This window comes from Talpa europaea (genome assembly GCF_964194135.1).
Source record: "Talpa europaea genome assembly, chromosome: 9".
Taxonomy (NCBI): Eukaryota; Metazoa; Chordata; class Mammalia; order Eulipotyphla; family Talpidae; genus Talpa; species Talpa europaea.
Window position 1 is genome coordinate 8,441,471 of NC_140076.1, and position 22,958 is coordinate 8,464,428.

General features: G+C 45.2%; 1 protein-coding gene across 1 annotated transcript in view; it reads right to left on the bottom strand.

Moving 5' to 3' along the window:
• Positions 1-2,503: 2,503 nt before the first annotated feature.
• Positions 2,504-22,958, bottom strand: part of FBXO42 (F-box protein 42) — a 46,654-nt gene continuing 26,199 nt past the window's right edge. Inside the window, exons 4-9 of the mRNA XM_084243004.1 lie at positions 8,563-8,716; positions 7,681-7,791; positions 5,993-6,089; positions 5,458-5,514; positions 4,335-4,451; positions 2,504-3,836 (exon numbers count right to left, since the gene is read on the bottom strand). Of these exons, the coding sequence (XP_084099130.1) occupies positions 2,721-3,836; positions 4,335-4,451; positions 5,458-5,514; positions 5,993-6,089; positions 7,681-7,791; positions 8,563-8,716 (1,652 nt within the window). The 3' untranslated portion in view covers positions 2,504-2,720. The remainder of the gene's footprint in view (positions 3,837-4,334; positions 4,452-5,457; positions 5,515-5,992; positions 6,090-7,680; positions 7,792-8,562; positions 8,717-22,958) is intronic.

The following is a 22,958-nucleotide window of genomic DNA, read 5'->3' on the forward strand; positions in this document are numbered from 1 at the left end:
TGTTCAAGAGGGAGCAAGAGGGGAATCCTCACGAGGGGGAAGGCGGTGTGACATGGGGCTCTTCAAAGGCACACTTGCAGGAATGGAAGGGGTTAAAGCTTCAAGTAGAAACAAATGTATTTTGAATATTTAAATACTGATAAATATTTGCTTTAGGTGCTCCTGAGGGTTTAAAAACAGGTATTTTGTCTCATTTTTCTCAGTGGATTTTAAGACAAAATTGGCATTATGTCAAAGCCGAGTCGTGGCTGATCTGACCTGGTGGAGGCACCGCCTCAGCTGAGACGCCGCAAGTCCCACTGCACGTGTGGCTTCACAGGGGCCGGAGGAGACACTCACTGCACCCCGCCATGTCGCTCTCCAAGGTGGACACCCACAGTGCCCAGGAGCCCCCAGACCACCACTGGGTACAGACGAGGCAGAGTTTTCTAAGAGTGGTGAAGGGACAGTCTGGTCCCCCATGGTGCGGGCGACCCTGGGGTGCCGTGGCGCTCCGAGGAGCCAGCATGCTTTCTCAGAGAGCCTCTGCTGCCTGCCTCCTTGGGGGTTAGTGGAAGGAACCAACAAATTAACAGCGGGCTTATGAAGGCCATGGGACGATTTTGAAGTTGAGATTCTGAGTTTTGAGGCTTCCAAAGACTTTAAATAGGAACCGAGTTTGGAGGCACTGTCCATGTACAAATGCAAGGTCAGAAATAAGCTTGAGCAATAGCAATAATGCCAACATTGCTGATCTCCGAGGCTAGTTTTCTCTTACGAATAAAGACCCCCTGATCTAACAGTCTTTGCCGGAGCAGGGCTGGCAAGTGCCCTGGAGCAGGGCATCTGGAGAGCTGAGTGCTGAGCGCCAAGCAGCTGGACACCACGGGGAGTAGGCACATGGTCGTCTCCTCACCGAACAGAACACACAGAGCAGTGTCTGGAACATGCTCCTCCCGGTGAGCTGGCCCCATTCCTGGCGTGGCACCAGGGTGGCTTTCCCACCAAGACCACATGGTGAAAGCTGGGCTGGGGAGAGGAGGCCGGTGATGTGACAGGAGAAAACACGCTTTTCGGAGAGACTGCGAAGAGCCGCTGAGAGCCACGCCCGAGGGTCAGCAGCAGCAGGCTTGTGCTTGGGAAATGCTAGCAAGAAAAGGGGTGTGTAGGGGTGGAAAAGGCGATGTTTTAAAATTTAAATCCTAGAGGCAAAATTAAAACCCTCTGTACTGACAAAGACTCACCAACATCCACACTCAAGTGGTGCCATTTGACTTAATCCAACAACTCCCATATCTAGGCCATGGAGCTGCTGACTTGTAACTTTCTGTACGGACCAATGACATGCTTTAGCCGGTCACCTTATCTCGGGAATGACGTGAAGGTGCAAACTCAAGCCTCATTTGGGTGACCCGTGAACAAGACAACACCAAGGAGGTGATGCTCCTAAGGTCAGCTGAGCATCAAGGAGGCCAAGCCCAGGACACGGAGCTCATCACTGGTCAGCAACCGGGCAGAAAAATGCATGTCACAATGACAAAGATCATTTCTAGAAGGAGGTGTTACGAGGGTTCCTTTCCAGAATCAAGCACCACATTCTACAGATGTGGGTATGTGTGCCCGATGTGCTTTGGAAGGAAAAAGAAGTCTGTAAGGAAAACAAAACCAGTGTCTTCTGATGTCTCCAGGATTTCTTGCGATGTTGACATCCGGGAATACCCTATTAGCCCCCTAGTGACACCAGAGAATGGGCTCAAGAAATATTTCTCTGGACACAGAGCTTTTTAAAAGAAACAGAAACAAGGAAGGTTCCAAAGCTTAAAAAAAATGCACAGATGCAAAAAAGGAAGAAAGCAGCCTATGTAATATGGAGAAGGCAGCCACTGAAGATCAAGTTTTAAGGGAAGAAAAAGGACAACAAATGTGGTTTTTGGCAACTTGCAACCAAATACGATTGTCAGAAAATTCCACCATCAGACATCAAATGTTTTCAGAGACATGGAGGGAGCACTCATGGTAGGAGCACTCACGGAGGGAGCATTCACGGAGGGAGCACTCATGGAGGGGCACTAGGTGGTGAGGTGTTGCTGTGTCAGCATTGCTTCACGATCCTGGCACAGACGCGGAACAAGATCCCTTGTCAGGTGCCTTTTCTCAGTCATAAAGGGCAGAATGGGGCCAGGCACAGGGCATTCCTGAAAGAGGAGTTTTCTCAGGTCCTCTGCAGTTTTCAGAGAAGGGGAAGAACAATTTCCTAGAGGTGACTTTTACCCTGCCAGCTACTAACGCGTGTGAATCTGAAGCCTCCACTCGTGCATCTGACACATGCCCTTTCTTTTCCTAACTCTGAGAAGGCCACATAAAGATTTACAGGGGGCTCTTCAATTTCTTTAGGAAAGTTCTGATAATTGTTCCCTAAAGTCCTGGTCTAGTTACCAGCGAAGTAGAAAAAGGCAGCACAGCCTCTGCTAAAACACAGCAACAATTTTATCTGAACCAGGACGGAGATCTCTCCCTCTTTGTAAACAGAGTTGGCTATATAATATATATTTATATATTTATATATAATTTCTTTCTTAGTGGAGATCTGATCCCAGCCCGGAGTGAATGAGGCTGGGAATTGGGGTTTTGGTTTATGGGAGGAATTCTGTCCTTTGTTTTCCCAATTCTCAGTCCAAATGGTTGCACGCTGGACAACTCCGAGTGAAAAGCCACAGAGAGGGAAAGGGGTTTGGAACACACTATCTCTTTGCTCGCACAAAGTACAAGGCGTTTGTTTTGGGATAGTACTTCACATTCTGTTTCTTGTCCATGAGTCCTCCAAAGATGATGAGCTCACCCCGGCCCTGCACCACCGTGTGCAGGCTGGTCTCGGGGGGCCCAACCACGGAACTGCTATTAAACACTTTCCACTTGACCCGCCCCTTCTCCTTGGTGTCCTTGATGTCCAGCACGTACATCTGCATGGGCTTGCAGTTCATGCTCTGGTACAGGGGCTTACCGACATTGAGGGACTGCGGAGGGTGGTGGCCCAGGCGGCGGGCAATGGGAGGTAAGGAGTGCCCATCTCCTTGGGCGGGTCCCGGGCGGGGGGCGGGCACGGTCTCACCACTGTTCAGGTTCTGGCTCCCAGGGGAGCCCGGAGAAGACCCCAGAGGAGGACTGAGTGCTGCGGAGGCTGAGGGGCCTTTGGAGGACATTGCTTTGATGGCTTCCAGGCTCCGACGCAGGGCGCCGGGGGAGACGGCGCCTGCGAGGGCAGTGGCCACGTGAGGAGGGGTATGGACGCCGTTGGTCTGCTCCGGGGGGTGGCGCACATTTCCCCCAACTGTCCTACTGTCCGCGCCATCTGTGTGATTGCCACTGGAAGCAGGTTTCAGATCCCAATTCAGATCCATTGATCCTAACCTCAGGTCCTTCTGATCTGGTAGTGACCCTCGCCGGGGAGCCAAAGGAAGTCCCATTTTTAGGTCACATCCTTCAGTGGCAGAGGGAGTGCTAGGAGATACGGCCTGAACAGGGCTATCCAAGGAAGAGCCACCTACGGCTGCTGTTCCTGGAGATAAACTGCCACCATTGAGGATGGGAGAACCATCTCCTCTGGCTGGGGAAAGGCTCCCTTCTCGAGAACTTGAGGGGGTCTGCCTTTGCGCTCTGGGCCTCAATGTCCCCCAGCGGCCGTTAACACAAGGCGCTTCATCCATACTCCTCACTGGGGACTGGGAGCGGTACTCTCGGGTCTCGGGTACCAGGGCTGGAGGAGTGGCGCTGATGGGTGATGGGCGAGAGTTCAAACTAGGGCTGAGTGGGGCTCTCCCACTGGGAGCCTGGCTGAAGACCACCACACACTGTCCCACCTGGAAGAGAAAAGGCCGGTGCTGAGTTTGGATCATTCATTCAACCACAAAACATTTTATCGTGAGCATCCGGGACATGCTAGGTATTGTATAGATAACCGAGGGTCAAGAGATGAAAATGATACAGTTTGTCCCTGGATTAGAGGGGACTACAGACATGGGAACAATCTCATGACGTGACATGTGCTATCACTGGAGTTCCAGGATCGGGGTAGAGTGGAGGGAGGAATCAGTTTTAGTTTGGGGTGTCCCTGGGAAAGTTTATCATACATAAAGAAATGTTTAAAACTGGAACTAGAAGGGACCACGTAAGTTTTCCCATCTATTTTTCTCACACATGTGAGAAATGCCCAAGAAGCAATGGGTACTGTCTGCCTCTTTTTTAACATCAAATTCTTTTCTATTTCTGGGCAAATTTGCTTGGGAATCTGACAAGTTAATCTGGTTTCACAGTTTAGGACCGCTCCTCCTGCCACAGCCCAGTAGTTCTCTGCTTACCCGACAAGCTGGATGACACCACAGTTCTGGGGCCCCATGATCTTCATTTTCTACCTTAAGTGGCTGCCAGGCCCAGGGACCTGGGTGCATGTGCAACAGCCAAGCATCCTTGAACAGCTGTAAGAGAACGACCGACAACAGGACTCAGGTGTGGTGCAGGTTACGACACATACACGCAGAGCTGGAACCACAAAGTGGTGCTGTCTGGGCTCTTCAGTAAGAACAGCAAAATTTGGTTTTTCATTCACTTGTGCCTTTATTCATTCATATAGTGTCACGGGCTGGCACATGAAATTGTGCTTGTCTCCCATGAATCAATTTTAAGTGACCCTGAATTTGCCTATGGTTTGTGTGCGTGTGTGTGGCCTGGGGAGTAGGAGAGAGGGCATGTGTGTGTGCGTGTGTGTGTTTGTGTGTATGTGAATTGGAGGGCAGGGGAGAGGGTAGGCAGTACATACCCCTAATGTTCTGAATCTGGATTCTTTTTTTTTTTTTTAAGATTTTTTTTTTAATTTATTTATACAAGCATTGGGTATAGTCAGAAGCGCGGGAGGGTGAGAGAATTCACCAGAGCCAGAGCGGGGAGCAGAGCAGGCAGAAGGACTGAAGGACACTGCTGAGGGGAGCAGCAGGCGGCAGGAGAGGCCTGCACGCCATGTGGGACCCTCCTCCGGTGGCCAGGGAGCAGCCAGGGATCGATCCGGTGCTGCAGGGGCTGCGGGCAGCTTCGCAACCCAGTGCTCAACCGCTGCGCCACCGGGGAGGCCCTGAATCTGCATTCTTATATCAATTCCATGTGAAATCTAGCAGTTATCCACATGCCTTTCTGCCCTGCCTGCTTTGAGAAAATGCTACCAGTAAATCTTACAGCCTAAAGAGAAAGAAGGAGTAGAAAGAACACAGATGATATTTAAGAGACGAATGTTTTGTATTGAAAGCACTACACCACTAGCACCACAGAGAAAGCAGAGCAAACAGTCAGAGAACACGAAGGCTTACCCGCCCAAGGCGGAAAAGACATTCTCTACATGACATTCATGGAACACTTACAAGGCGAGACAGGGAAACAAGCTTTGGACACTGGCAGGTATGTACGTGGGGACGCCACACCAGCTCTACTCACAGCATTGGGACCGCCACACCCTCCAAGGATTAAGATAGTTGCATCATCTATAACAATCTAGGGAGAGGAAGAAATTTAAAACAAACCTATAGACACAGGCACCTGTGCCCCTGCGTCAGTGGTATATGAAAATTGCCTGCCCAGCGCCCAGATGGGAGCTTTCTAGTTACCTGAAGTTATCCATTCTCCCCAAAGCACATCAATTCCCATCCCTATGCATAAATTACTGATGATTCACTGAAAGGCTATATTCTTTGCTGATCAAAATTAACCCAACAGTGCCAACCATATGTGAGGCAGGGTTCTTTTGAGAAGTGAAACAATGAAGTAAACGCTTGGAATGAGGCACAATGTATGGCCACCATAAATTATAACCCAGTAGAAGTTGAAAAATAAATACCAGCAAAAAATAATGAAAGGTTCTCTTTGACTTATTTCTGCATGTTGGCATATTACCCGACGCCCTCCTCCCTCTCCTGTCCTAACTGAACGATGCTACAGTGTGTGCTGAATAGTTATTTTAATTCCTGAGCACCTGAGATTGGCCACCTCGAGGATGGGGACTGGGGCCCGAGATGTTCGGCTTGGACCACGCCCACTGCTCGAGGTCAAGGACCCAGACGTCATTGCTCCTGTAAGGAAAGGACATAAGGATGGAGCACCCGAGAACACGAGAGCTGATATAAGTGCAATTACATTTAGAAAGATGCCCAGCAAATTTACACTTGATATACATTTTTCTTCTCTTTTCCCTAAAGGCCATCTCAAGACCTTCAAACCTTTGTTCTTCCCACTCACCCATAAGGCCTTATTTGAGTCTTATCTGTAGTCACATACTTGTACATAAGGTAAGAATTAACTGGTGACAGCAGGCAATAGCTACTGGTCAGCGTAGCTTTCAAGAGCGAAAACCACAGAGAAAAAAATTACTCAAAAGGCAGGGCAAGGTTGGTGGCAGCGGCAGGTGGGGGGAGAGGCAGTTCTATCATTGTCTAGGAGATAAAGAGTCACTGATTCTAGCAACGAGAAGTAATTGCACCATGGCTAATGAAAGCTGCAGTTTTAACAAGGACAAGCTGGCATCTCCAATCTTCATGGGACCAGTCTCGCAAGGACAGACTCCTGGGGGGTAGTCTGTTTGATGGCCACTTCTCTTTTATTCACACTAAGGAGCAAAGGAACAAGAGCACCGGTCCCTGAATCCTTGAACCCTCTCAGCTGGCTGGTAGCTCACATAGTCTTTCTATAACCATTTTTTTTTTAAAAGATTTATTTATTTATTTATACAAGCACTGGGTACAGTCAGAAGCGTGGGAGGGTGAGTGAATTCACCAGAGCCAGAGCGGGGAGCAGAGCAGGCAGAAGGACCGAAGTACACTGCTGAGGGGAGCAGCGGGCAGCAGGAGGGGTCTGCGCGCCATGTGGGACCCTCCTCTGGTGGCCGGGGAGCAGCGGGGGATCGAACGGGCGCTGCAGAGGCTGCGGGCAGCTTCACAACCCAGCGCTCAGCCGCTGCGCCACCGGGGAGGCCCTTTCTATAACCATTTTAAAAGAGGAAGATGGAGTGCACCCTGCCGAAGAACAGGTGGGTTTGGGTCTGGGATGGTGCTGCCGACAGCTCATCACCCCCACTGCAGAGCACAGGGAAATGACCATGGCTGCTGCTACTGCAGCATAACAGGGATTCTTGACTCTGGCCTGGCCTGGCCTGACCAGTTGTGGCCAGGAGTGGAGAGAATGATGGAAAGAGAGAACAGACTCACAGAAGCATCAGACCTGACGATTTTCTTGCTCTTACCTACTCCTCTAACCCATCCCACCTGGAGAACGAACCATTTCCACCTGTCCTGTCATTCTACTCTCTCCTCCTTCTCTAAAGTGCCAAAGGGCATGGGCTGGGTCCTGATGGAGAGCAAGGAAAAGTGCTCTGCTTCTTAGAAGGTGGCCTTCTGTAGGGACACATGGAAATAGGAGCTCTATCAGTAATGATCCCACTGAAAACCACATAGTAAATGAAGAAACACTGCACAGTCCCGATCGTATGGAGCAAGTTTTTCAACTTAATGGACTAGGAAATCAAAAACTGGAATAATAGGATGACATAACAAATTAAATCAATTAGAACTATGTCCAGGAATACTGACCCTGACTAGGGTCTTTTGGCCTGTTATTCCCAGAAGTGTTTACCTTCAGGGTGATATGGAGCAAACCAAATATACTTACATCTGCCGGGAACCCAAGGAGCCACCAAAGACAATCATTTTATCATCTATCACACAGGAGGAGTGGCCGGCCATGGGAGGTGGGCCGTGGGTAGTCACAATGCAGTTCCACCTAACACAAAAACACAGGAGGGAGTCAAGAAGTCAGCAACATCTGCTTCTGTTCTTATATATTTAAGGTAGAAAACCTAAAGTAAGCAGGCATCTATTTAGAAATGACAAGCCTACCACCTTTATTAGAGACACTGTTAGGATAATAAATGGAGGACAGGGTAAGGTGTTTATGTCTTTCCTACAAACCTGCCAAAGTTCTCACTGTGTATGGCTTGGAGGCAGAGTGGAAAGATGAGACTGACGAGGGACTCCACCGTGGCTCCCTGGCTGCTCCAGCCTAGTTTCTTTCTCTAGTCCAGATCAGTAGCAGCTGTCAAGACCCTGTATTAGTCAGTTACAAGAAACAGGGGCTGCTGTCATTTAAAAAAGACAGGCTTGACAGACAATCAGAGCCAGTTTTAGGCATACAGCAGGGAGTAAGGCAGCATCTGGATCCAGAGCTGGAGAAGTAGTAGCCAAAGCTCAAGAGCTCCCTGTTCTTCAACTGGATCATTCATTTTTCTAGGAAGAACTCTTCCAAGAAAAATCTCCTTTTTCTCTTTGGAATAAAGGTTCTTCAGATTTTAATGGGTCCCAGGTTTTAATGGGTCTGAAATTGTAGGCAAAAATCTGTGCATAGACAAGTTCCTTCCTTCTCCCTCCTTGAGAAATTAGTCCATAGCTTTTCAACAAATTCTCAAAGAGATTACTGGACACAAAAAAAGACAAGGAATCTATTCACTAAAAATCTTTTATTCCAGGTTGAAAGGATCTTATTCTTGTGGCTTACCAGTTTTTAGAGGGTGAGTACGTGTGTATTTCGTCAAAGAATCTCTCTGGTTGGTGTAGGGGATAAGGGCTTGGCCGAGTCCAGCCACCAAACAGCACCAGCAGGTCCTTGTATACAACCAGAGTCGCTCCAGCTTTGGGGGAAGGATAGGAACCTGAGAGAAGTCAGTAACATCATGGTTAGGATTCAGGGACTCAGAACAAGCCCTTGGCAGGCTGTCTGTGGACCAACTTTCCCTGGCAGAGTCACTAAATTGGAACCAATACTACAAAGCATTAGGGGAAGGGGAAGACAAAACTGGGTTTGCAGGTCTGAGAGAAAATCACCACCAATTTACACATCTTCGATAATTACAACAAAGAAACCTGAATTAGAGGAAAGTTAACTTAGTCTCTCTTGGGTTAGTTTGCTGATCTGAAATTAGGAATGGGAGTAACTATCAATCTCATAAGGCTTTTGCATTTTAAATAATGCACTGAAAGCGCCTAGTACCGTGCCTGGCACAAAGCAGGTTCTCAATAAATGTTGGCTCTTCTGGCCACCCCTTTAATAAGCTTAACAGATCACAAAGGAAAGTATGGCAGGGATCCAGAAAAGAGTATACAGAGAAGCCAGATGCCTGGATACAACGTAAAAATAACGGCTGCTACATAGGCTAAAAAGAAAAAAAAAAAAACAAGAATGTTTTCCTATGAGTCAAATGTTAACAGAGTGACGTCTAGGACCCGCACTCAAGGCCTCACTAGAACAAATGGGGGAAGACTTTTAAGGTTCAGTATGAAGGCATTTCCATGACACTGCAGGTCTTACACCAAGAGTGGCAACTAAGGTGCTCAGGCAGGACCTGGAGCTATGCTGACCAAAGTCTGAAATGACAGAAATCTGGAAAATTTTAGGGATAACAAATGTCTCATAGGAGCATGGTCTTTTTAGAGCTTTTTGTCTTTAAAATGACAATTGGTATTTCTCCTAATCTACTGCCCTTAGTTTGCTCAGGACTAAAGCACTGTCTCCATATTCAGGTGTCAATAAATACTGAAATTTTTTTTAGTTAAAGCTGCAGGATCCATTTTTCAAGGGAAATCTTAATCAGAAGGTGCTCTAATTTGGATGGACAGCTTGGCCTCCCCCTTCAGCAGGGGGTTATGGGAATGCTGTTAGAAAAGCCTGCTCAGTCTGCTTCAATGGTGTTGCATATATATACAAGGTTTTGAGGTTGAGAAGGTGGAACAGAGGACATTCTTCCTTGGAGTCTAAGTAATAACGGCATAACTTACTAAGAAAGTACCAGGCCTTAAACTATAGAGCATCTAAGAACACTATGAGGTATCTTTTGAATATTTTCCTAGTAGAACAAAATCTAACCAGGCAGGATCTGACCACAGGAATCTTCTCTAGGATGGTTTTCGTGCCAGTCAGCAGGAGCGCTGAGACACTGGCTGAAGAATTCCACGAGTTAGCTTTTGCTACCCTTCTATCCCAATGGAAGGACTAAGGGACTACTCGTGATCTGCTGTCCTTTACAGCCTGGGATTTCTGGTTAAAATCTTGCGCCTTCCCAGGAGAAAGCCTTCTAGTCCTACCAGAAAACCTAACTACTATAATAGCCTAGTTAAGATGTTAGTGTTACCCAAACCCGATTTACTCTGTGAAATACCTAACAAAGCTGCGAGTTCTTGTCTCTATCTTGGAACTACAAATACTGTGGAAAAAACAGAAAAGGAAAATAAAATAGGTTAATAGGCTTCAGGAGAGCAGTAGCTTAAAAATCTTATAGATTGAAATTTGGATTTGAATTTGAGATACTGGAAATCCTGACTTTTAAAATCAAGTGTATAAAGTGAAGCAGCTAAGCAAGGGTCCACAAAACATGGAAATAAACAAATGTTGGACTATTAATGTAAATTGGATGATCTGTATAAAAAAACCTTCAGAGCGTAGGCTTTGAGTCAGCAATTCCATTTCTAGTGATTAGTCCAGTAAGACAGCTGGACACATGGAAAAAGAACAATACAGAGATGCTCATTTACAGTTTTAAGTAAATCAAGGCACAGTCATATAAAACAATACAATTAAAAATACTGTGATGTAATATTTGTATTAAAACAATGCACAGCTCCCCTTAATGAAAACTGAAAAGAGTGACAAAAGATAAAATAATAGCTCTATGATTTACTTAATCCTTAACAACAACCCTATGAAGCAGGCACTATTATCCCCATTGTAAGGACAGAGGCACTGAGTAGTTAATTCCCCTGAGTCACAAATCTGTTTAGTGGGAGAGACAGCATTAAAATCTCAGCAAAGGGGCCTCCCTGGTAGCTCAGGGGATTGGGCACAGCACTGTGGAGCTGTCCACAGCCTCTGCAGCTCGAGTTCAATCCCCAGCCAGCCAGGGAGCTACCCACACGGTGCAGCAGACCTCTCCTGTTTCGTCCGGTGCTTCCCTTAGCAGTGTGTTTCAGTTGGTCTGCCTGTTCTGCCTCCGCTCTGTCTCTGGTGAATCCTCTCACCTGTGCCCCAGTTCTTGTATGCATAAATAATTTTAAAAAGAAATCTCAGCAAATTGAGTCCACCTAGTGTATTTTCCTCTATGTGTCCACTGCACATAAAAGAAAGCCTCGAAGGTCAATTGCCATGCACCTCTCTGAATAATAAAATGACATATGATTTTTTTAAAGATTTATTTATTTATTCATACAAGATCCGAGGTATAGGCCAGATTCGCGGGAGGGTGAGAGGATTCACCAGAGTCAGAGCGGGGAACAGAACAGGCAGAATGACAAAATACACTGCTGAGGGAAGCAGCGGGCGAGACAGGAGAGGTCTGCCTTGCCATGTGGGACCCTCACCAGCCGGCCGGGATCGAACCAGTGCTACAGAAGCTGTGGACAGCCTCACAGTGTGCTGCGCTCAACTGCCTGAGCCACCAGGGGAAGCCCAAAATTACATGATTTTCATTTTCTTCTTTATTAAAAAAAAAAAAAGCTATTGGTTAAACTTTGCAAAAAGTTACAATTGCTCATTGAGATTGGGGAAAATAAAAAGTATTTTTTAGTTGTTAAAAATGAGAAATATTAAGTCAATACAATTTTCTTTCCTTGCTCCTTACCTAAACTCACTCCATTTGCCAAAGGCCCCCATTAGGAGGCTATCTGTAGATCCCTTATTTGAAATTTGGATCTCTTATTTGAAATGCTAAAATCCCTGGTTTTGGAAATGCAATTTTTTCAAAGTTCATTTGGCAAAACTAACCTAATATGAAGAGGCAATGTATAGTCTTTACTCAATCCACTTACTGAGAGCAACTGCACACAGCGCTGTAGAAACATTAATATTTGATTATAGGTATGCCTCCAGACTCCTCCAGACTCCACTTATCATAAGTGCATAGGCATCGTATTTCCATTCTAAAATCTAAAAAATTCTGAATTACAAAACTTAATTAGGGCCTCCCCGGTGGCGCAGCGGTTGAGCACTGGGTTGCAAAGCTGCCCGAAGCCTCTGCGGCACCGGTTAGATCCCCGGCTGCTCCCCAGCCACCGGAGGAGGGTCCCACATGGCGCGCAGACCCCTCCTGCCGCCCGCTGCTCCCCTCAGCAGTGTACTTCGGTCCTTCTGCCTGCTCTGCTCCCCGCTCTGGCTCTGGTGAATTCTCTCACCCTCCCGCGCTTCTGACTGTACCCAGTGCATGTATAAACAAACAAATAAATAAATAAAACATGCCTCTTTAAAAAAAAAAAAAAACTTAATTAGCACCAACGATTTGACATAAAGGATTGATTTAACACTACAGGTTCTGAAGCCAGTCTTTCTGGGATAAGGTCCCAGTCCTGTCACATAGCTGTGAAATTTGGGCCAGTTGCCAGATGTCTCTCTGCCTCAGTTTTTCTATCTATCTAGCCCATTTCTATGAAGTGGGCTAACAATAGAATCTGCCTCATGGAGTGGTTTAAAAGAGGATTAAAAGAATTAAATCATATAATCACATAATGCATTTAGAACTGTGTTTGGTATTGTTATTATAGTTGAAACAAATTATTAATAGCAGGTCAATTACAAAACCATCTGACAGTGCTACTATAAATGGTTGAGCTTATTCCCAACAGAGTAACTACTTAGCACAAGAAAGTAGAGTAAAAATAAAATTATTATAACTGATGGTAGATGAAATGATAGGGAAGGCACTCCAAGTCTCTGAAAAGTAAATCGAATACATTGAATAGAATTTAGAAACCAAAACAAAAGTTAACACAAAACTAGTATGGGTTAGCTCATGAAAAAATTATTTTCAGGGAAGTGCAAATCAAAACTACGATGAGGTACCATCTCATGCCTCTAAGAATGGTCCATGTCAGCGAGACCACATACAACAAGAGTTGGCCAGGGTATGGAGAAAAAGGAACCCTCGTACACTGTTGGTGGGAGTGGAGACCAGCCCAGCCACTGTGGAAAACAGTAGGGAGGTTTCTCAAACATTAAAAATAACCCTGCCCTCTGATCCAGCAGCAACCCCTCTTCTGATATCCACCCAAAGAAAACAAAAACACGGGCCTCCCGGGTGGCACAGCGGTTGAGCGCTGAGTTGCGAAGCTGCCCGCAGCCCCTGCAGCGCTGGTTCGATCCCCGGCTGCTCCCCGGCCACTGGAGGAGGGTCCCACATGGCGCGCAGACTTCTCCTGCCGCCCGCTGCTCCCCTCAGCAGTGCGCTTCGGTCCTTCTGCCTGCTCTGCTCCCCGCTCTGGCTCTGGTGAATTCTCTCACCCTCCCACGCTTCTGACTGTACCCAGTGCTTGTATAAATATAAATAAATAAAAAATATTAAAAAAAACCCCACGAATTTGAAGAGCTACATACATGTATTCATATGTTCACTGCAGCACTATCTACAGTAGCCAAGCTATGGAAACAGCAGCTGAGTGGGTGAAAAAGAGGCTGCACGTACACACAGTGGAATACTGCCTCAACTGTAACAAAGGAGGAAAGCTTGCCATTCCTGACAACATGGAACTGGAGGTGACTATGCTAAGTGAAATAAAGTCAGAAGGAAAAAGAAAAATACTGGATGATTTTACTCCTAAGTGACTATAAAAAACAATGTAAAGGAACAAACAAAAATAAAACACAACAAATCCCTGAAATCTGACTGCAGAAGTGAGGCTACCAGAAGGGGAGGGGAAGGTGTTGGGAGCAAAAGGGAGAGTGAGTCCAGTGGGCTATAGTGGAGGATTCTTGGGGTTTTGGTTTGAGACATGATTTAATAAAATTTGTAGAGGTTTGAACCTATACCCCTAAAACATACATAGTGAGGTAAATCAATGTTACCTCAATAAACATAGTTTTTTAAGAAAAGAAAGCATACCCATCTACCATATTAGGGATTGACTGATTCAATGGAAATCTTTTTAAACATTTATTTTTATTTATTTATGCATACAAGAACTGGAGTCTTAGACCAGTGGTGGTGCGGGGGCAGAGGGCTGAGGGTGAGAGGATTCACCAGAGACAAAGTGGGGAGCAGAATGGGTGGATCTACTGAAATACACTGCTGAGGGGAGCAGCAGAGCTAGACAGGAGAGGTCTGCTGCTCCATGTGGGTCAGCTCCCTGGCAGGGGATTTAACTCATGCTGCAGTGGCTGGTGCTGAGAATTAACTCCTTGTACCACCGGGAGGTCCTCAATGGAAATCTTGTACAATAAAGGGTACTAGGACAACAGCAGATTATAGTTAAAAGGCCCAACATCAGCACAACAAAAAAGCGTCATGACTTTTCCAACAACCCAATGCACTGACATTAAATATGCTTCCCTCTTTGCCTTCACTATCACTGCTTTGGGTGATGTGTCTGTAGAGATGTCTTTGATGTGCAAATCACGTAGCATTTCGCCTATATTTCCTTCTATGCATTTTATGGTTTCAGGTCTTATGTCTAGTTCTTTAATTCATTTTGAGTTGATTTTTGTGTATGGTGTGAGGTAGTGGTCAAGCTTCATTCTTTTGCATGCAGCAACCCAGTTTTCCCAGCACCATTTATTGAACAAACTTTCTTTGTTCCAATGTATATTCTTTGCTCCTTTGTCAAAGATTAGTTGACCATAAATCTGTGGGTTTATTTCTGGATTTTCTATTCGATTCCATTGGTCTGTGTGTCTGTTCTTGTTCCAATACCATGCAGTTTTGATGATTATGGCTTTGTAGTATAGTTTGAAGTCTGGGAGTGTGATGCCTCCATTCCCTTTTTTTTTTTTAGGAGAGCTTTGGCTATTTGGGGTTTTTGGTGATTCCATATGAATTTCATCAATAATTGTTCTATTTCTTTGAAGAATGACATTGAAATATTTATTGGAATAGCATTGAATCTGTATATTGCTTTTGGTAGGATGGCCATTTTAATAATGTTTATTTTTCCAATCCATGAGCAGGGGATGTCTTTCCATTTCTTTGTGTCTTCTTCTATTTCTTTTAACAGTGTTTTATAAACAGCTGGGATTAAATCAAATTAAAGAGCTTCTGCACAGCAAAAGAGACAATAACAAAAACAAAGAGAAACCCCACCGACTGGGAGAACATTTTTGCACACAACACTAATGATAAAGGACTGATCACAAAAATCTGCAAAGAGCTGATGAGACTCAACAACAACAAAGAAAATAATCCTGCCAAAAAATGGGCAGAAGAGCTAAAAAGAAACTTCTCTGAAGAGGAAATACAAATGGCCAACAGGCATATGAAAAAATGCTCAACATCACTTGTAATCAGGGAAATGCAAATCAAAACTACCATGAGATACCATCTTACACCAGTGAGAAAGGCACATACTAAAAAAACTAGCAACAACAAATGTTGGCGAGGATGTGGAGAAAAAGGAACTCTCCTGCACTGGTGGTGGGAGTGCAAACTGGTCCAATCACTATGGAGAGCTGTGTGGAGATTTCTGGACCTACTAAACATAGAACTTCCATATGATCCAGCAATTCCACTCCTAGGTATTTACCCCAAGGACACAGAAACATCAATTCCAAAGAGCACCTGCACCCCTATGTTTATAGCAGCACTGTTTACAATAGCTAAGCTTTGGAAACAACCCAAATGCCCAAAAATAGATGATTGGATCAAGAAGATATGGTACATATACACCAAGGAATATTACTCAGCATTCAAAAAGGATAAACACATGCAATTTACAGCAACATGGATGGCGCTAGAAGGGATCATGCTCAGCGAAATAAGCCAGAAAGAAAAAGAAAAATACCGGATGGTCTCATTCATAGCAGGAATCTAGAAAACTTAAATAAGGGACCAGGAAAATGAGTAACTATAAGAAAGTGAAAATCAAAATCAACCAAAAAATATGAACCAGAGACACTCTATGGGGGGTGGAGGGCGGGGAGGGGAGGGATTGGGGTCAAAATAAGGGGGTTGCAATTGTATGGGGAATATAAAAATAAAATTTATTTAAAAAGAAAAAGAAAAAGAAATACGCTTCCCTCAAGAAAACTTAAAAATTAACGTTTTATACTAAGTAGGACATTTCTTGACCTGCCTTCAAATCAGAGATCCAGTGGGTCTCTGAACAGTCTGAATATCACTGAATGACAAAGGTGGAGAAAGAGAGAGAGCTGCTCCAACAGGGGTTCTCAGAAAGCACCCCGGGACCAAATGTGCCCTTATCAAACTTGGACGGACATGTTACTCAAGCCTATCCCCCAGAGCCAATGGTTGTTCTCATAGGTTTCATTCCCCTAATTACTCAACAAATATGATCCATGGAGCAAATTTCAAAACAAGGCACATGCCAAAAAGGCAGTTACAGGAAACTGGATAATCAGATAGGCCCTCCACACACAGAACTAACATTCCCGAAACTGCTCATTGGTTCAGATGTTTCCCAAAGTTCCTATGCAATTAGAAAATTTCATACACAAAAGACAGTGGTAGAATTACAAGACATTCTTGTTTACTTTTGCAGAGGAGAGGTAGAACAGTGAAGCAATTCCAAATTCTGGCTTGGTTTTTATGCCACTTTCCCACAATTGTGGTTTCCTTTTACAAAGAACCCAGGACTACTAGAGTAGCTGTTTGAGTCAAGATAAAAGAAGAACCTGTTTTAATAGGTAACGCCTGCATTTTATGCATGGTTAAAAATTATTTTTACACCTCTATACTATTACCCTGATTTGTTAATATTACTAGTTTATTATTAAGTTGGTATAAGTATTAAATTGTTACCATTCCCCTGGGGCGATAATTCTAAGACTTCAGCTGTGTGAGAAGTAGCCAGAGAACTTGTTGCAATATAGATAATCGGAAACAAAATCTAAGTTTCTTATCTAGTAACTACCAGGAAGGGTCTGAGAAGCAGCATTTCTAACAAATTCCCAAGTGATGCTGATATTGGGAACTAGACTGAGAATAAGGTTATAGAGAGTTAAATAATCCTTGGTTAAGTCTGTTAGAAAGCATGCTAGTGTGAAATTAAAAGGGCATGCATTCATCCTTTTGCCTTATTTCCTAGTATTTTTTTTTTTAACATTTTATTTATTTTTGCGTAGTAGCACTGGGGTGTAAGCCAGAGATGTGGGGGGGTGGGGGTGGGGGAAGAAGATTTACCAGAGACACAGTGGGGAGCAGAATAGGCGGATTCACTGCAATGCACTGCTGAGGGGAGCAGCGGGGGATACAGGAGAGATCTGTTGCGCCGTGTGGGTAGCACCCTGGCCGGGGAAATCCCTAAATTGCTTCCTCTGTGGAGTCAAAAAAAATTTCCCTGGATGCTTTCAAATTATTTTATTTTATAGAAATGATGCCAAAAGGGACATTAAAGACTGAATAATGGCACTGAGACTTCAAGTCCTACTCTCCATTTCCTAGTACCCACCTCACAGGTTCCCTTTCTCAGGTGGACCCGAAGAGATGAAAGACACTGGCAGCTCCGCATGCTCATTGCTCCAGCCCTCACTTAACTGGCCCTGGGGGCAGATGGACCAGATTAACCAGCAAATCTATCTCAGTTTCTTTAATGTGGGCACTTCTCTGTGGTAGTGAAATGGATTCCTGCAGCATAAACCATGGCGCAAAACCAGTTTTTTTTTGTGGCAGGGTGTGCCAGCTCTGCTGGCGCCAGCAGCCCGAGCAAGTATAGCAGCTGGCGCCCGCAGCCCCCAGCAAGAACGGTCCTGTTGGGTTCAGGTGGCGACAGTGGAGGTGGGCTGCAGTGCATCCCCTGCCCTGCCCCCCAAGAATGTGCAGCTCCACTGCAATGTAGGGGCAAGGTCACCCCATGCTAGAGTAAGCTCTGGTAGCAGAGGTAAACCCCAAGCCCTGCAGCACCTGGTTCAGGGATGAGGGGAGCATTGGGCCCTGCTGGGCCAGCTCTGTGTGGCTTGCTGCAGCCACAGGCAGAGAGGTCCCTGGAGTGCTGGGCCAGGGGAACCCACCCATGTCCCAGCACTGCTACAGGCCTCCCACCTTTGCATAGTTATGAAACCGGAACCCTTTCCCTGCCATTCTGGGGCGTGGCAAGAGTAGACACAGAAACTACAAGAGGAGATACAGGTTGCAGGCACCAGACTTTTCCCTTTTGGCACCTGGATTGTAAATGGGCCAATCAGGGTTGAGCTCACTGGACCAATCAGGTTCAAGTTCAGTTTCATTCATGGTGGTGAGTTAATTGTTTGGATTAAAAAATGGAAGCCAGCTAACTGGTGCTAACCTGCACCAGGCACTTAGGATGGAAAATGGTCCAATCAGGCTTGTAGGGTGGGAGAACCCTAAGAGGGGATATAAGGCAGAGCAAGAGCCAGCTTGATTCATTCTGCTCCTGGCCTTTGAAGACAATAGGATTTAGCAGACAGCCTCCAAAGAAGAAGCATCGAGTGGATGACCTCTGTGGGATTCAGCAGATCTGCAGACTACAAACCTCCAGACCTTCACAGAGACCTAGACGATGCATCTGCCTCCGGCCCTGCCTTTTTTTTTTTTTTTAAACTTCTTTTTCTTTTTTTTTTTTTAAAGATTTATTTATTTATTTATACATGCACTGGGTACAGTCAGAAGTGCGGGAGGATGAGAGAACCCACCAGAGCCAGAGCCGGGAGCAGAGCAGGCAGAAGGACTGAAGTACACTGCTGAGGGGCGCAGTGGGCGGCAGGAGAGGTCTGCACGCCATGTGGGACCCTCCTCCGGTGGCCGGGGGCCCGGCCCTGCCTTTATTAATGAGCACCATTGGCCTTTGCAGCCCTGGTGTCTCAACAAGAGCTTATGCCAGTAGTGCACAAAAAGCTGTCTGTATAAGCCAACAACTCAGAGAGCTGTAACACTGGTGTCTCTGTCACTGCCTCCTGGTGACTAGCACTGTGTCCGGCCACCTTTGAAAGCTGTCCATCACTTCTGATTGTCCGGCACTGCTTTCCAGTGCTGTTGCCTATAACTGTCCATTCCAGTGTCCTGGTGCTGTCCAGCTTGGCGCTCAGACAGTTGCAATGGTATCACCTCACGGCCCCACCTGTGAGCAACTCCAGCTGCCAACATGAGCTGGACCCTGATGCACTGCTGACCAGGGTGCCAGCAGCTCCAGGACCTCGTTGACATTACAGCACCATCTTATCCGAGCCGCCTTTGGTTGAGTCTACTAGACACTGTGGACACTATCTAGGGTGAGAGAGTCAACAACTGTGGCCTTAGAGATTCTTTGTCTCCTCAATCTCTTCTTTGTTAAATAAACTCCACTGTTTTTTCCTGAACCTGAGTGGTCTTGCAAATGTTAGTGTACAGGTGAGATCCCACAGACAGTGACCTGTCTCCCACGTTGGCACTGTCTTTGGCATTGTTTTAAACTGTTTTAGTAGCAAGGAGTTCTCAGTTGGTATGTGTGTGGGGTGTAAGAGATGAATTTTGCTGACAGAACCCAAGCTGGGTCTTGGGAAGGTGACCAAGCCTTCAGCTTGAGAGCGCTGTCACTAGGGTAGTATGTGAAGTGACCAACCTTGATAGTAAGACTTCAGAGGTCAGAAGAAGAAGAATATGGAGAGACATTTTCCAGGACACCACATTAACATCTGAATCACAAAACCTTGAGGGCACAAGAGAACAGGCTGGCACTTCTAACTGAGAAGGCAAGAAAAAAATAGTGGAAGTAAAATTTAACTGTTTACGTATTTGCGCGGGGGAAAAAGAAAAACATGTTTTATAATTTGAGGAATGGGGAGACAAAAAGAAAATTGAAAATAACTCATGAGTATCAAATCTGTCTTTGACTGTATACCTAGAAGCCTAATAAATATTCAGCGTGGCTTCCAAAGTATGTGGCCAAGGATCACAGGACCCAGTTTCTCTTTTAATGACGAGAATATTTCCACCTTAACATCAGTAAGGCCAATGATTACAGTAAGTCCTTGTACTTAGATGCCCCTAGAAAATATAAAATTAGGTTTATTTTAAAGAAAGAATGTAGAAGGCATATAAAGTTTACTCCTTGGCCAAAACACGGTAGAACCCCTAAACTGCTTTCCAAGACCTGGTTCTAGCTCAATCTAAAAATAAGGATAAGACATAGTACTGGATGCAAAAGAACTAAATTTTTCTGCACAGGCATGGCCTTCCTCGGGCCTTCTGCCAGCACATGGCTTCCTATACTGGACTAATAGCCCTCCTAGGGGAGAGGGAGGCGAGTGGGGAGGAGCCATCCTGCATCCCTCAATCCAGCATTTAGCACACTGTGGAAACTGCCCACTGAGAGCTTCCAGATAAGATTATGCTATTCTAGAGGACAAGAAATATTGATTATGAAAATGACTGCTGAACTGAAAGCGAAATGGTTATAGGACTGTCAAGAGTTGGGATGAGAACTGGCTCTAGTTAATCATAACCTACCCACGAGGCATCAGCGGGCCTGTCTGCAGGGTAAGGCCTGTCTTTGGGTGTCTATGCCCCTTACCTCATTTTTTTCTTTTCCTATCTTGTTCCTCATTTGCAATATGAACAGAAAGTTACTGACTGATATCAAAGAAGCATATATTAGATATTACATTAGACAAGGTTTGTCTAATGAAGAAGAGCTTGTCTGGATCTCAGGCTTCCAGGCATACATTTTTATTATTACAATTATACCCACATCTTTAATAACATTACTCCATGGGTCATTTACAGAACATCTAAAACAAGAGGAACTTTTATAATGGGCATGAGAAACTTCTAGATCCTGTATAATTACATATATGCTGCAGGCATGAACAAAAAGAAATTCCCTACCGGCATTGTTTTTACTTTTGAACAAACGCACATGAAAGACCACTTGAATAGGGCAGCACTTATCAGTTTAAAATTAACAGCACTAAAAACAGTAATAGTTCCTTGTTACCATTTCAAGTAGTCTTTTGATTCAATTTCTGGGGAAGCTGAGAAGGTCCAGAGTCTCAGTTTAATCTGATAACTTGTTAATTGCAGTTCTAATGGGGGTGGGGGGGTGCTCTTTTAAGTGGCTGTTCAGAAGTGGAACAATGCTGCCAGTCACAGTTTCTGGCCTGGTGTCAAAACAGGAAAACCCTAGTCAGGCGGGACAGAGACAGACTGAAATAGGGTATAACCTTATTTATTCTCTCCCCGGGAGGACCAAAGTTTACCCAGATTTGTGCTATAAAAAATGTCCCATTCTTCTCTCCAGTAGGAGAGAATATGTACCCACCTTAGAAAAGCATGAATTCTGGAAAAGTCCCAGGATCTGAGCTTTATAAATAAACAGAAAGGATTCCCCCCTTTCCTAGGGGAACCCCTTGGTTCTGCTCTCACTCCCATCTCCTAAGACCACCACAGATCCAGATTGTTCCAGGACTGCAGAGGGCTAGAGGAGACAAGAAGAAATCACCAACCCATAAAGAAAATTAACCAGGAACAGATCCACGGGTTAGGAAGAAGCTAATACAGCAAAGAATTTAAGAGTAGTTACTTAAGTAACATCCTAGCCTTCTTCATGGAGATTAGTACATTTGAATGGTGTCTGGGCGCTGGGTGCCTTCCAACTATAAAAACAGAAAAACATAGATGGGGATTCAAATACTTAACAGTCATCTTAATTGAAAAGCATACCATCTTGGGCCTCCCTGGTTGTACAAGGGGTTAAGTCTCAGCACTGTGAAGCTATCTGCAGCCACTGCAGCAGCACTAGTTCGATCCCTGGCCAGGGAGCTGACCCACATGGCGCAGCAGACCTCTCCTGCCTCAGCAGTGTATTTCAGTAGATCTGCCTGTTCTGCTTCCCGTTCTGTCTCTGGTGAATCCTCTCACATACACACCTCAGCCTCACACCTCTGACCTACACCCCAGCTCTTGTATGCATAAATATATCAATCTTTAAAAAAAAAAGCATACCATCTTTTTTTTTTTTTTTTAAAGATTGACTTATTTATGTAGACAAGAACTGGGTACATGCCAGAGGTGTGGAGGGTGAGAGGATTCACCAGAGACAGAGTGGGGAACAGAAAAGGCAGGCTGACTGAAAACAATGCTGAGGGAAGCAGCAGGCGAGACAGGAGAGGTCTGCTGTGCCATGTGGGTATCTCCCTGGTTAGCTGGGGATTGAACTCATGCTGCAGAGGCTACGATAGTTTCATAGTGCTGTGCTTAACTCCTTGTGCCACCAGGGAGGCCCAAAAGCATACCATCTTAATAAAAATAAATAATAGGACTTTAAGATAACTGCAACAAATTGTGAACAGAATCCTAACTGATTAGCTTGCTACCTTTCTCCCCATAAATAAGATTCCTTCCACCAATGCATAGAAGTCCTGGTTCTTTATACATTTTATAACTTATTTTAAACACCCCCATCGACTCTCTTGTATCTTAGTTTTTATATTTTCTTTGTATTGATTTGTTTATTTTATGTCTTCTTCCAACAGACCTGCTTCTTGTTCACACCTGTATCTGCAGTACACAGAACAGCACTGACTGGGTGTAACTATTAAAGGCAGGAAAATGAATACACAGGGAATGAATACATTCACTTTTCAAGCTTTGGGAACTCAAGGATGACTTAGCACCACTCCTGACTCCTCAGCTAGCACTTCAGGACTACACAAAGGTGCCGACTAGGTTCTATATCCCTCTGCATCTGAGTACGGTATGTAATCTGAACAGGAATGATGAAAGGTAACTGTTATCTCTATCTGAAAGGAAAGGCCAAAGGGACATTAAAGACCTGTCTAAAGTTACCCTGTCACTGCGTGTCCTGAGTCCCGATGTGAATTTGAGTTTGCTTGGCACAAAAACCATGCTCTTATGGTGTTACCGACCTTCAATAACATAGTCCTCTCGTCAGTTTAGGTCACGGGCCCTATTAATAAGTAGTTCCTTTTATTATTAGCCAGGGGTCCTTCCTCCCTCAAGCCTTATAACCCTT